This window comes from Chelon labrosus (assembly GCF_963514085.1).
Source record: "Chelon labrosus genome assembly, chromosome: 14".
NCBI lineage: Eukaryota > Metazoa > Chordata > Actinopteri > Mugiliformes > Mugilidae > Chelon > Chelon labrosus.
In genome coordinates, this window is record NC_140347.1 from 29,059,650 (window position 1) to 29,074,577 (window position 14,928).

Below are 14,928 nucleotides of genomic sequence, written 5' to 3' on the forward strand. Positions count from 1 at the left end.
GTTGAAAAAAATAAAAATAAAATAGGCAACATAAGCAGTACATACAGATTTTGAGAATGGATGAGTGCAAGGAAAGTCTCAGTGAATAAAACTTTTGCGATGTTTAATGTTTAAAGTTGTTTCTTTAAATAGAAGTATTTCATGTACAAGATAAGACAGCTAAAATCCGTCCCAACAGTGGAGCTCAACATAAACACCTGCTGGCAAATTGTGCGTTTTGAACAGTACTCCCCAAATAGTGCCCATAAAGGAGAAAGAATAAATGTATAATAATAAATGTATAAATAAAACAAACAAAAAAGGTTTGTACAGTTTCTGCTCAGAATAGTGAAATAATGTGTCTAGTTTGATCAGAATACGTAGTCTTGACAATAGCGAGGCAAGTTTAATACTAGAAATGATCCAGGACACCGACTGAACTGAGTCACATTCAAACACAGACTACAGACATGGATTTAAAGTCATGGCAGTGGCATACGCTGCGTGCACAACTATAAGGCAAGTTGCACTTTTGAGGATTAGTTTTATTATTTAACAACAACAGTGCTCTTGACCAATCCAAAATGTTAATAAACCTCAAACCTGAATATTTAAGGAAGTGAAAGTGAGGTTTTGGATTTTGTATGACAATATCTGTGTGTGCACAATTATTAGGCAACTCAAAATATTCCCTTCTCACTTCTTTATTTTCATCTTTTGAAGTGAGAATAATAAACAACTCAAACTTTACAAATAAACATTTCTGACATTTCAAAAAATAAATCTGTGACAAATATAGCCACCCTTCTTTTCATGAACACTCAAAAGTCTTCCATCCATGGACTCTGTCTGTTTCTTGATCACTTGACCATCAACTTTTTGTGCAGCAGCAACCACAGCCTTTAAGAAGGGCCGACAAGTTCTCAGTAGGGTTTAGGTCTGGTGAAGAAGGGGGCCATGTCGTTATTCTTTCACCTTTAAGGCCTTTACTGGCTAGTCAGGCAGTGGAGTACTTTGATGCATGAGATGGAGCACTGTCCTGCATAAAAATCATGGTCTTCTTGAAATATGCAGACTTTTTCATGTATCACTGTGTGAAGAAAGTGTCTTCTAGAAACTGGCAGTAGGTTTGGGAGTTGAGTTTGAGTCCATCTTCAATCCTAAAAGGTCCAACAAGCTCATCTTTCTTTACCCGGTATGGGTTTCAGCCTTTCTTACCATGACCATGTCCCTGAGCACTGAACACCTTGTACTTCTGGACACTCCAGGTGGGCTGCAGTTCTGGAATATGACAGCACTGGAGGATAATGGGTTCCGGGTAGATTCACGATTCTTCTCAAATCTTTGGCAGTTAATTTGCGTCTTTTTCTCTCTCAACACGTTTCTTGCGACACTTTTGGCCATTTGCAACAAAACACTGATGGTGGTCCGTGGTCATGTCCTAATAGCTTGACAATTTCAAGAGTGCTGCATCCCTCTGAAAGATGTTTTATAGTTTTTGACTTTTCAGAGTCTGTTAGAGCTCTTTTCTGGCTACCTATTAATTGCGCACACCTGATATAGGGTGTTGATCTCCTAAGGCCACACCCTCCCACATTACACAAATGCACACGACCTAGTATGTTTAAATCCAATAGGCATTCAAGTTTATTCAGCTTGGAGTTGGAAAGTATACAAAACGATATGGTTAAAATACTCACTTGCCAAATAATTGTGCACGCAGTGTACACCTTCCATACAGAAACCTAGTGTTCTGGTTGCCAAGTCTTTTTTTTCTTCTCCAGACCGTTGCCCATTACAATATTTTGCAGCAAACCAAGGAAGCCTTTCAAACCTGTGTTAAAATTCAACATCTTGAACTTATTTGTATTAGCTCCGTTTGGACCGGCTGTGGAAAAACTGGCTCCAGCTAACGAGGAGGTTATGCAACCAAGAGCTGTCTGGAAAAGCCATTTTTTGTTTCATTATTACACAACTGTGACGAGAACACAGCGAGCGTTTATCTACTGCCTCGTAAGTCCATCTGAGGAGCATGTGGATTTAATTGCAAAGCCTGCCAATTTCTAATTTGAATAATATGTGCCACCTATGGCATGCTTTAATGTGTCTGTTAATTTAAAATGTTGCAAAACCATCAGTGATGAAAGAATAGTAAGCCATCTTAACATTTTGTCGATTTAGCCCACATTGCAGATACTAAGGATACCTTCCTACAAGCAAGAGCATACGTTTAAGTGCCATGAGTGTTGGAACCCAACCTCAGTATTTCCCTGCAGTTTGAACACATAACAACAGTTGTATAGGTGGCATTGTGTGATTTGTGCGTTGTCTGCTATGTGGAGTTCGGTTTATGTAGCTGAATATCTTTAAATAAGAGTAATGTGGTGTGGTAGAAACATCACATGTCCAGAAGCAGAACTCGTGGATCTTCCACCACCGATTTGATCTTGCGTAAGAAAGTGACCGCTTCTCTGCCATCGACGAGCCGGTGGTCGTATGTCAGTGCCACGTACATCATGGGGCGGATCTCCACCTGCCAAAGTCGAGATATGTTTAGATATGATTTTACTTTTTCTTTTGAGACACAGCGACAGATGCTGCATTTGTTTTCTTGGACACATAATTCTCACCTTGCCACTGATCGCCACGGGTCGGTCGAAGATGCCGTGCATACCCAGGATGGCAGACTGGGGGGGGTTAATGATGGGTGTGCCGAACATGGAGCCAAACACCCCACCGTTGCTGATGGTGAATGTGCCGCCATCCATGTCTTCAACAGCAAGCTCATTTTTACGAGCCTGGGGAACACAACAAATGACTCTAAATTTCATGATAGCAGTCTTAAGAAGATAATACATGTGTTGAGTTTTGTTAAGCTGTCCTAAGTGGCAAATATCAGAGACAGAGAGCTCGTCACAGTGAACGATTTAAAACCACATCACTCTTAGGTGTCCTCACTTGTTGAATATAGATTTATACCTTTTCCCCCAGTGCATTAATGGCTTTTTCAATGTCAGCGAAGTTCATGGTCTCAACATTACGGATCACTGGAACAACGAGCCCCTACAGGTGGAAGGCGAGAAACTGGTTAATCATATGTGATTCATTTATGTGCAACAATATGCGGTATACAGTCAATATAATGTATAAACACCAATATAATGTATAGAGAGTTCAGATTTGCACCTTTGGAGTTGCCACAGCAACACTGATATCTACGTAATCCCTGTAGATGATTTCTTTGGTTGTGTCATCGATTACTGTAGTGAAAAACAATAGTAAAGTCCTTTAGGTAAATAACTTATCGTTATTATTAACAAAAAAAAAAAAAAAGGAGACTGTGCTCTTACCAGCATTGACAGCAGGTTGGTCGGTCAGAGCGTGTGCAGCAGCCTTGACAAACGCTGACATAAAACCCAGTTTGATGTTGTGTTTCTTCAAGAAAGCGTCTTTATGAATTTTCCTCAGTTCCTGAATGTTACTGAAGCAAAACCGAGGACATTAGAGAAACAGAGACTCTGGACGCAACTACAATCATGTTGTTTTGTACTGAGACTCGAATCCTTTTTAGCAGTGACATACTAAAAAAAGTTCTAACGTTTTTGTGTCTCACCTCATGTCCACCTCGTTGAAGGTAGTCAGCATGGCGCAGGTGTTCTGAGCCTCCTTCAGTCTCTGAGCGATCCTCAGCCTCATACGGTTCATCTTCACCTGGACAAAGAAAAAGACAACGAACAAACCGTGTTTTGTAAATTTTTGACAGAACCTTTTCCAATATAAGAGGAAAATAAATAGAAATAACTCAAATCCACATGCGTGTTACCCTGCTTTCTCCTCTGACCGCTGCTGCTGGAGAATCTGGTGCTGGAGCTGCAGCTTGAGGCTTGACAGCAGAAACTATATGAAGAAGAATAAGAATAATAATGACAAATCGAATAAAATAAATAAATACATGACAAGGAAGTTGTCTGTGCATACGTTAAAATGAATACATTTATTATAGACAGGGAAACACACCAGGCTTAGGTTGGACAGCCTGTGGCGGCACTGGAGGCGTGGCAGCAGGGGTTACAGCTGGAGGAGCATGAGGTGGGGTTTCAGCCGCCGGAACTGGTGCCTCTGCAGCTGGGGCGGGAGCAGCCTTGGCAGCAGCAGCAGCTGAGAGGAAAAGAAACACACACATTTTTCTTTGAAATCAGCGTTCTGAGAAATGAACAGAATATATAACTTCACACTTAATACAGATTGAAGAACCTCCCAGAGGTTTCCCATTTAAAACAAACAGTTAAATGTGGCCTATGTTGTAGAAGTGAAAATTGATGATGGTGATAATTGATGTTCAACTAAGCAAACCTCCTTTCCGGAGTTTGAAGAGGGGTGTTCCTCCTTCCACTTTCCCTCCATCAGGCACCAGTAGTTCCTCAATTACACCAGCTACTGGAGAGGGGACTTGTACTGACGTCTGTAAGCACAACACAATAAAGTTTTACCGTTAAAAAAAAAAAAAAAAAAAAAAAAAAAGATAAGCAAACAAATGATTGCAAGTTGACAGGTCTCCTTGTTCATACCTTGTCTGTCTCAATTTCACACACCACTTCATCTTCTGCCACCGAGTCACCCACAGCTATAAATAAATAAATAAATAAAAATTCATTCATTTAATGTGCAAACAAATTAGTAACATTAGTCTCACTGCTATCACAATGTGGAACTCTAACAGCTGTGAAATGCTGAAAATAATTCAGACGTTACCTTTCTCCCACCTCACATCCCCCTCCGTAACTGATTCTGCAAATGCAGGAGTTTTGACCGTGACCACTTCATCTCCTTTGCAAAGAAAGAACCGTTAACATAAGCAAAACGTGGAGCAGAGTTCAGTTTCATACTTAACACTGAGGATTTTTGCAGTACATACTGTGAACAGCAGATGTCTTAAAGTATCTGATGGGGCAGACGTTGGCTGAAGATGGGAACTGACACCTAAATGTCAGAGAGAAGAATTTAACAACTGTTGTATCATCAGCTGTTATATTTCAGTTTTTTACTGAGTGCACTTGTCAATCAATCAGCAAGAAACTTTTTGCTTTTCTGATGACGAAATTTTGTGCAGAGATATACAAACCAGTTTACAAATGTTTACTGAAGGGTATTCAAGGAAAGAGCACTTACGGCTGAGAGTTCCTGTAAACTATCTGGCTGCAGACTGAATGACCTATAAGGTGAAAAAAAAGAAAAAAGACAAAAGAAGAAAATAAGCAAACGCTTGAAATACTTATTTCCAATCAAGCACCGACACGATATACAAGTGGAGTTCTCTGAAAGCTGCAGTTAACCACTCATGGGCTCCTCAGGCATCTCAGCCATTCAACAAGCATTACTGATCCTGCCGCGGATGACCCACTCACACGACATGTTTATTCACGAGCAGTGAAGTAAAGACAGCAGTCTTAGATGCTGCATTACTGCTAAAGGTTCTCAAATCCTGTTAAATGGCTATCGAACTCAGAAGCACACTTACCTGACACACTTTGTCGGAGCGCATTACTGGCCTGAAAAGACAAAACAGAACAGTTCAGACGTATCTTGATTTGAAAATGAAAATGGTTGCAGCCTAATGTGATTTAAGTGGAGATCAGTATTAATAGAATTATTCATTTGTTTTAGTGTCTGAATTTATTTATTTTCCCACCGTGGGATAATTTAAAGGATTATATTATCTTAATCTTTCAAATAAAGCAGACCATTTTCTCCATTATGTCGGGGGATACACATCATGGGTACAGTTTCCCAACATTTCAGGAAAAACATTTTTCAAAAATTCCTGAGGAAAAATCATTTGCTCCTTCTCAGATGGAAATAAACATTCATACCCTCAACATTCAGCTAAACCACAGGGCTCTTCTGGTGCTGACAAAGCAGCCGTCGCTAAAGCTACCCAGCTTCTGAATGGCATGATATGAGTCATACATGTACGTGTATTTTAAGGGCAAGGCCTTGACAGAAGAGGCCTGTCCAGTTTAGTCTGCTTTTTACACTGATGTTTATCTGGTAGAGTCCTTCGTGACGCTAACCTAAACCGTATGATGTGGGAAGCCAGAGGAGGGTGGAGTAGCCACAAACGCACAGAATAATTTGCTTCAAACTCACTTGCGCTTCAGTCGCTTTTACAAATGGACTCAATTACAACTGAGAGTACAACGTTACACTGGTTGATAATCTCTCCAAACAGATATCTACACGTGTATATGCAGAACATTTAGGCAAGGGACATGGTTTTTGTAGTGGAAACCTTTTGGTTTGTGTTTGTCACTGACAATCAGTCTTAAGTGTTGAGGATAGTGGGATAAACAGTCTGTGTGGGAAGCAAAAGAGGCAAAAAAAAAACATGCGTACCCTGATGGCGAGCAAGCAAATACGGCAAACAAAGCTAATGGTTTGAAACTGTCAGCTGAGTGTAAACTGTTGTAGATGTCATCTCTAGACCCCAAATCTACCAGACTGAAGAATCACCAACTCCATTCTGTTTTATTCAAACAGCAATATTCTTGCAAAAGTCGTTTCTTTAATAAAATCTCCAGATGGATTCTTTCCAACAACTCTTTTGTGCCAGTACATACTGCAACTCAGTTGACCGTTTATTAGCTATTAATGGCGTTCCTAATTTATATAATTATTCAATCAGCTAATCAAAAGAAATTTCTTATGCAAAAATGCAACAACAAAAAAAGCCCTAGTTCCTGTTACTAAAACTAACTACAAGGAAAATAATAATTAGTTGGAGCCCTAGTTATATATAATAAAATGATAATTAGTGAGGGAGGGTTAAACATTAGTATGCTGGATGGATCAACCTTTCAAGTTCTTTCAGATAAAAACTGAACCCTGCAACCTTCATGTGTGTAAGAGTTGTTATCTTACACTGCTTTACTTTTAGGGTGGTGGGAGAAATAAACTGACAACTGAGTTTTTCTCACAGACACCAACACTAGCAGCAGGGGGCTCTATGAAGCAGAGATTAGTACAAATTACCCAGTTTCATGATAAAAACATTGAAAAGGCCGCTAGACTAGCACGTACTGTTTAAAATGACACGGGCGATCTCAGTCAGGTCAGCAGGTCAACACAACTCACTCACACAACTATTCTGCACCACTAATATTAGCCTGTCAAGACTGCGGCAGTCACTTATAAACAGCAGCTAGCTGGGGACAGAGAAGAGTTTCCTTGTTAGCTCGTCAAGTTGTTATGACCAGCTGTCTAAAGCTTTCCTTTAAGAAAATTCAACCTTATATTTGCGGACTAGTTAACACGATACTGTTCTGAGCTTCATGACAAACTTGAGCTGCCCCTAAAGGTGTGTGTCCTTGGTAGACGAGGCCCCGCTGAACAAGCTAGCAGTTGATGTGCGTTAGCTAACAGCTAACTGCGTTGTTTTAACATGTACAGGTACTTCTGGTGTTAATATTAAAACAGGGACACTTTATTTGCCACATACCTGACTAGCTGCCGACAGAGAGCGGCCAAGCGTCCGGTAAACACACGGTGATCTTGAAAGCATAGCGTTAGCTAGCTGAGACTGTCTGAGCCCGGCAGGAGGAGAAGCAAGCGGTACGGAAGCTCACTGCTGCCAGGAGCGTGAGCGGTCAGACTGGAAGGAACCATTACGGCCAGCCGGGAGGGGTGGTTCGTGTACTGAGCGGCGACAGCTGGGGTAGGTTATTACCGGATATTACTCAGCCTCTACCACACCATAAACAAGAATAATATAAATAAGAATACCACTAGTTTAATTAAATACTTAACTAAACTAAATTTTACTTATTTAGATAATAAATAATAATAATTTAAGTATAACAAGACTGTACCATCACCTGACTTGAGCAGCAAACACTACTGCTATACTTCAAAAGCAAAAGTATTTAAACCGATTTAACCCCACAACAAAAAGCGCTTAAAACAGTAGGGAAAACATAGTACACATCGTTATAATTTATTATTCACTGGAGCTGTCCAATTTAAATAATATATTTAATATTATTATGTGGCAGGCAGGGATGGGATAGGTCGCCCTATTAAACCACACCTCCTAGTGTTTGGAGGGGCTCTTATCTGGACCAGTACAAATATCAGTTGAGTCGTCTTCTCCGCCTTCACCCTCCAGACCTGCAGCCTCCTCTGGTCCTCTCCTAACCCCAACAGGTAGGTTATCAGCTCTATATACTGCGTCTGCATTGTATAATATTTCAGATACATGCTGTATGTTTAGTAGTTTAATTACTAGTTTGACTTTAATTGTGCGTTTGTATAAAAGCTCTATAATCTGCAACAACAACAACAACAAAACATTTTGGATGCATTTTTCTTTTTCTTCACTATGCTCATTATCTATAATTAATAATAGTACTTTTCCTTTGTGTCTTTTTTTTTTCACCTAATAAGCATGAATCCAAGTGTTTGAAGCAAAGGCATGTATCCTTGCACTGCAGAGCACCTTTCCTCTTTCCAACCTGTCCCCATGCCGTCAGATTCAGATGCATCCGGTACTTCTGTGACCTTACACAAAGACAGTGACAACATGGAAACAATACCAGACAGTGCGTATTACAGCAGAGACGCTGGTTCAGGTTTGATGTGTTCCAGTCAGCTGGAGCTCAGTATATCCAGAGACCAGAGCACCACTGGACAGCCGTCCACGAGAAGGCAGCCGTCTCCTTCACCCACTTCTTACGGGCACCATGACTGGAGCCTAAACAGTGGCCATCAAGCAAAGCGAGCCAGAGTAGAAAATATCATCAAAGGCATGACCAGCTCTCCTGGTATGTACTGTACAGACGTGACAACAAATCAGCACGAGGAGACCAACTGCATGCAGGAAGATAAAATGATTCAAGAGCTGCCTTTAGATCAGAAGCACATGGAAAGAAATGAACCTCACAGCTCGAGAGAAAGCAAAGCAAGAAGACAGCTGCTTGAGAGACAGAATCAGCACCTCGGACCAAGGTTTACTTACGTGGACGGAGAGACTGAAACTACAGAGTGCAACAAGGAAGAGAAATATCCCACCTGGAGCGATTCTCCCGAAATATCTCCAACTAATACATATGCTGATACAAACAGTGAGTTTGAAAGCAACTCGAGTAGAAAATATCAAGGATGGAAGAAGGTGAAGTTGATGAATTATTTCCAATCCAGACCAGAACGATTAAAGCTAATGGCAGATGTTTTAAAGTATGAACTGTCCAGAGCTGTCAGTAGGAGCGTTGACTCCATTTTCAAAAGCATGCCGCTTTTGCACACAGCGACAAATGATGTGGGGAATGTAGAGACCGACATGCCTCTTCAGTCGTCAGTGTGCGGCGATAATAAATTAAGGCTTTCTTGTTGTGGGGCTGCACAGGCGCAGGTCCCAGATGTTCAAACAGAAGCTCTGTCTCTGGTTGTACAAAAACCTGAAATGGAACAATCCGACAAGTTTGACCTCCAGCCCAGGCCCAGAGCTCATCATCACCCAAAATCTACAACCCCCTTCAGCCATGAATGCATACTGGACGAAGATCATGCATCAGAGGAGAGTCATGGCTCCAGTCGACGTCATGCTCTCAGGTGCTTGCAGGAGGGATGCTCTGAAGTCACTCAGTCGAAGTTTGAGACGTTTGACACACATTGGAATTCGGTCAAAGTGAGATCAAAGGTCAACTCCAGATCCATGAGAAGCCCTCAGACTCACACTCTGTCGATGAATCCAGTGCTTCTGGAAACCCTGTGTCTGCCTCATGTAAAGATAGAGTCTGATGCCATGGTGAAAAATAACCTGTACATGCTGAATGTATCCTTCAGACGTCCCCAATGCTGTTCATCTGTGGCTTTAAGTAGCACTCAGAGGTGCCTGATATTTCTGTGATTATTGCAGCTGCCCTTAGATACCAGTAATAACGCTACCTGCCTATTTGAGGTTCAAATAGCAACTAACAGTGTAATAAACCTTGTCACCACCTCAGATATTTGCTATGAATCAGTCAATTTGCTTCCTGTAAAGGGTAACACTTTGGCACCTTCCAGAATCCAATAAGAACTCCCTTTGATCTTCCAAACTTTGAAGAAAATTGCACTCCCTCCATCTGTCCTGAGCTGTAATGATTTCTTGGAGAGAAAATGTCTGTGGCCTCATTAACAAAGAAAACTGCTCCGTTAGTCAAGGCTGTGTGTGTGTGTGTGTTTTATCCTTAACACGGGTGTATTTAAGGAGGGTCTGACCACAAACCATCTGAAGAAAGCAAAGCTTATGTTCTTCTACACACGCTACCCGAGCTCACTGGTGCTGAAGATGTGCTTCCATGATGTGCAGGTGAAAAAACCCATGCAGTATTGAAAACAAGCTCAATTCATCTCCACTTTAGAAGATTTCAAACCCAAAACAAAAATTAAATATAAATGTTCTATAATAATAATATCTGGGTTCATTAAATCTTATTTTCACACACGGGAGTCAGTATTTCAATTAAGAAATCACCACACATATATATCGGTATGTAAAAATAAAAACAACAGCATGGTCAAGCACAGTTAATTTTATTTGTGCCACATTTTATACTGTGTTTTATACTAAAACATGTTTATCAACTCACATAAAGACAAAATAATTCCAGTATTTCATATTACTTTCACTGTCTTCACATTGCATCATTGCTCACTTACCTGTTTGTCCTCAGTTTACGCGCTGCATTACCTCCCAGCTCATCAAGTGGTTCAGCAACTTCAGGGAGTTTTACTACATCCAGATGGAGAAGTTTGCCCGACACGCTCTCATGGAGGGAGAGTCCAACGTGAGGGCTCTGGCTGTGGGGAGAGAATCAGAACTTTTCAGAGCTCTCAACATGCACTACAACAAAGCCAACGACTTCCAGGTGAGGAGGAACAGATGGTCTATACTGAGTGTTACTGAGAGTTACAGTCCTTTTTGTATAGTTTGTTGTTGAGCATAGTTCCTGAATGGTCAATCAGCTATTTGTAGTTGCATTTGTAGTCTTTGCTGCTTTTAATGATTTTTTTTTGTCTCATTTTTGATCATGTGCACCCAACACAGGGATGACTCTATTTTTTCAATTTTCTTTACTTGGTCATGCTCACTGCATCTGCAGCTCTTTTTTTATTTGATTTAATTTCATTTTATTTTATAAGAAAACAATAATGGACAGTGGCTTTATATAGTTCATCTAGCTGCTCCTAATATTTATGTATTATAATACACCCACAGAATAGTAAATTGCCTAAGCGACACCTGTAACAAAAGGTTTTTCATATCATTTATATGCATTTTAGATTTTGCACCTATTTTTAATTTAGTTACAACATGAAAACATGTCTTAGTACTGCATTTAAGCTTTTAGAGTTTGCGTAGTATTGTACTTTTTAATCTTAAGCTAAAATGTGAAAAAACATTTTCACCCATTAAGAGGACATAGTTCACATATTTCATTTGGTTTGTGCATTCTGTAATCAATAAATAGAACAGAGCGAGGAAATTATTTGTTGAGGATTAGGTTTCATCAAGCTTACTGTAACTTGCAGTAATAAGTGCTGACTGTATTAGTATAATGTTATCTAATCATTTCTTCAAAAGGGCTGGAGATGCAGTGTTAACAGTGACTTTATTCATAAAGTAGCTGAAGTTAGATTTGTCTATAAATTTATAATGCAGTGAAATGCTATTCACGTGGATCCATTATTATACGCCATATTAACAAGATCACTTTTTCAATCTGCCACATACTAAATATATAGTTCATATATAGATCAATGTGATATAAGTGATCATATAAGTGATCTTAACTATAGAGAACGGCTAATCAACTTTTACTAATTTTGTAATTTTGTCATTTACAGACTAAACGCCGTCATTATGAACGAGCAAAAAATTCTTTGTGATCAGTCTCACACACAGCACTGAAACAGACTTAAATTATTTTACACTTTGAAAAATTTAATTACTCTTTGCACCTTTTTTTTTTTTAGAGCATTTTCAACACAATCAAGTTAAATGTTATTATTTTGTTTGACTCGTTAAGTATACCAGGACAAGACAATTAATAAATCTAGATGACAAAACATTCAAAACCAAGGGGGCCTAAACTTAAAGTTGTTATAATGTCACCATTTAGCAGACAGGTATGCTTTTTGTTTCTTGATGAGTAGCAGGAGACTCTCAATGTACAATTCTGCTTCAAGGAGCAGCCGTGCAGGAGTAATAAAGGGCAGAGAAGATAAGAGGGTGTGAAAGACCATGACTTTTCTAAGGTTAAGCAGATGATTTTTTTTTTTTTAAGAGAAAAATACAGAATCTAGTAAACCCATTCCTGCTCTGACCAAGATGTTTAAATCAGTAAATGCTGCACAAATTTAATTGTGGATATCATTTGAGAATATGAACTGAAATCTGTGTTCATGCCTCCTGCCACAGCTGTTGCCAGCCCGGCAATGTAAAAAGATGTTTTCGGGTTACCCATCTGCCCCATTCTCGTGATAGCAAATAACTCAAGAATGCCTTGAGGGAATATGTTCAAATTTGGCAAAGCGTTCACATGGACTCAAGGACAAATGACTAGAACTTGGTCATCAAAGGTCATTTTGACCTTTGAAAATATGTTTCCGCCATAACTCAAGAACTCATGAGCAAATTATGAAAAAAAAATCAACCAATGTCTAAAATGATAAAATGAAAAAGAAATATCTTATCCAGGAAGGTCAAATGTCTACTTCACTGTGACATCATGTTCTAAAAAAAATCTTTTTTTGTGTTTATTTATGTAACCCTTAAATTAATACAGCTGAAAACTACAAAAGAAACCATTCAAAACTGTATGAGGAAAGGGCAATACAGTCCAAACAGACCTGCAAGAGACTAAATACTTTGCAATAAATGTTCATTAAAACGACCAATATCGGAATATAAACATCAGTGTTGATTATGTTGGTATTTTAAATTTATCCTGAGGTTAAATGAAAAAGGTCATATAATATTTGACATACTCTTTAAGCAAACCAGACATTTTTGGCACATGGAAATTTCAGTATGAAACATTTATTTTGGGCACAAACATAGATCACTACATTTTACTTTTTTTTTGTGGTGCACACTTGTGTAAACAAAAGGTTATGACCAGAATATGGTGAGAAAAGCTAAGTGAATAATTCATTCAAAGTGAATGATTTGTTCAAATTCCAAGGTAATTGTACGGTTCTGTTCATACGACTACTTGTTTGACTTAAAGGACCAGTGTATAGGATTTTAGTGACCTCTGTTGGTGATGTTGGAGGTTGCAAATAAAGGTTCTACCAAGCATATAGAAGTAGCTAGGTGGCCTCCAGAGGCCAGTAGCTACTTCCCAAATGATATTTGAAAAAGCATTAAGTAGTAATATCACATGATGGCATTAGATATACATTTACTCTTTGTTTTTGAACATATGAATGTATTAGAGCCTTATGGTTGATCATAGCCAGGCTGACAATGAAAAATGGCTACTTCTATTCACATCACTAAAGAGCTAATCACCTGATCATCATACTGATGGCATCTGATGGAAAATAGTTTTTTCACTAATCCCAAAAAATATTGTGATTTCACCAACAGACAAACCAACAAGATGTTTCACCACTCATCTGAGTAGCTTCTGCAGTTCTAGGGGACTGTTAGGAAGTTTGAGGTTTAAATCTGCTCTAACGACCTGTGTCAGTCAGAGGCTCCAGTCTCAGGCTGTGAATGTGGTTGAAACTTCTTGGGGACAGAAGTTAAAACTGTATTGTGAATAGATGGCAGATTAAATCTCAGTCCACCTTCTCCCTTTAGGCAAGGCTTTTCCAGTCTAACATAGATGGCTTCCTTTACTCCTCTTTCAAACCATCAGTCTTGTCTGGCTAAGATTTGGACGACGTTATTTTCAAAGGAGTGTCCTTTGTCCCTCAGGTGTAGGTGGACTGCTGAATCGTTTCCTGATGAGCTGGCTCTCCTGTGTTGGTACATGCGTTCGTGGATGGGTTATTTGGTTTCCCCACTTTATTCTCCCAAGAACTGAAGAAGCTACTCGGATGAGTACATCTTCTCAAAAACTCTACAAGTCCTGTTGCCTTTTCTTAAAAAAAAAAAAAAAAAACTTTTTTAGATACACAAATGAAAACAAAATTATGTATACTATATTCCAGTTCTGCTAATAGAGCCCCCAAATCTTACACACTGGTACTTTAAATGCAGACTAAACCATAGTCTTTAAAGTCTTTTGTTGACCTATTTTGTAAACATTTTTACAATTTTGCCTTGAGTGCATAATTAAACAGAACTCTGTTGCCAGCTCCACATTATTCCAATATTCCAACCAATACCGTGTTGCCTCGTTTAGATTTACTTACCTTGATCTGTCTGTACAGATTGTAGTTGTCTAAACTATTATGCCAATCTACAATCCGTCCCTCTTTGTCTCAGACATTGTCTACAAGAACAGTAGGAACTCAAAGAGGTTTAATGATCTTTTTTCACCTCAATCTCATGTGAATTCACAGGTGCCTGACAGATTCCTGGAAGTGGCTGAGATTACACTGAGAGAGTTTTATATTGCCATTTCAATGGGCAAGGATCGTGATCCATCCTGGAAAAAAGCAATCTACAAGGTGATCTGTAAACTGGACAGTGACGTACCAGCTGAATTCAAAAGTCATCACTCTGGGTAAGAATCAACCAGAAGGCGTCACGTGCCACAGTGCTTACTGTCACAACGTGGACGTATTATTTCAAAGTAAAAACCATGTCGTGAAGTAGGTGGATTGTCTGGTAAATTAAGTACATGTCTGAACATCTTTAATCTCCATAGACGTGTCAGATTGATGGCACATCTGATTATCACAGATATCACTGGTTGTTATTGTTGCATTTTTGGGGTCATTTGACATTAAATGTAT

At 39.3% G+C, this 14,928-nt stretch overlaps 2 protein-coding genes across 2 annotated transcripts; one reads left to right on the forward strand and one right to left on the reverse strand.

The window, feature by feature from the left end:
- Positions 1-76: 76 nt before the first annotated feature.
- On the reverse strand, positions 77-7,637 carry LOC311499224 (dihydrolipoyllysine-residue succinyltransferase component of 2-oxoglutarate dehydrogenase complex, mitochondrial-like). The gene is made up of 15 exons (XM_084560122.1): positions 7,475-7,637; positions 5,498-5,528; positions 5,149-5,191; positions 4,895-4,959; positions 4,732-4,806; positions 4,548-4,603; positions 4,333-4,441; positions 3,997-4,137; positions 3,803-3,876; positions 3,593-3,690; positions 3,330-3,460; positions 3,166-3,239; positions 2,959-3,042; positions 2,610-2,777; positions 77-2,512 (listed from the first exon to the last, which is right to left on the reverse strand). Exons 1-15 carry the CDS (start codon positions 7,535-7,537, stop codon positions 2,378-2,380), a joined length of 1,347 nt encoding a protein of 448 aa, XP_084416248.1. The 5' UTR covers positions 7,538-7,637; the 3' UTR covers positions 77-2,377.
- Positions 7,638-8,230: 593 nt separating this feature from the next.
- On the forward strand, positions 8,231-14,755 carry LOC311499881 (prospero homeobox protein 2-like; the record flags this gene model as incomplete). The annotated part of the gene is made up of 5 exons (XM_084561016.1): positions 8,231-8,235; positions 8,440-9,805; positions 10,223-10,324; positions 10,689-10,883; positions 14,533-14,755. 5 exons carry the CDS (start codon positions 8,231-8,233, stop codon positions 14,698-14,700), a joined length of 1,836 nt encoding a protein of 611 aa, XP_084417142.1. The 3' UTR covers positions 14,701-14,755.
- Positions 14,756-14,928: the final 173 nt, after the last annotated feature.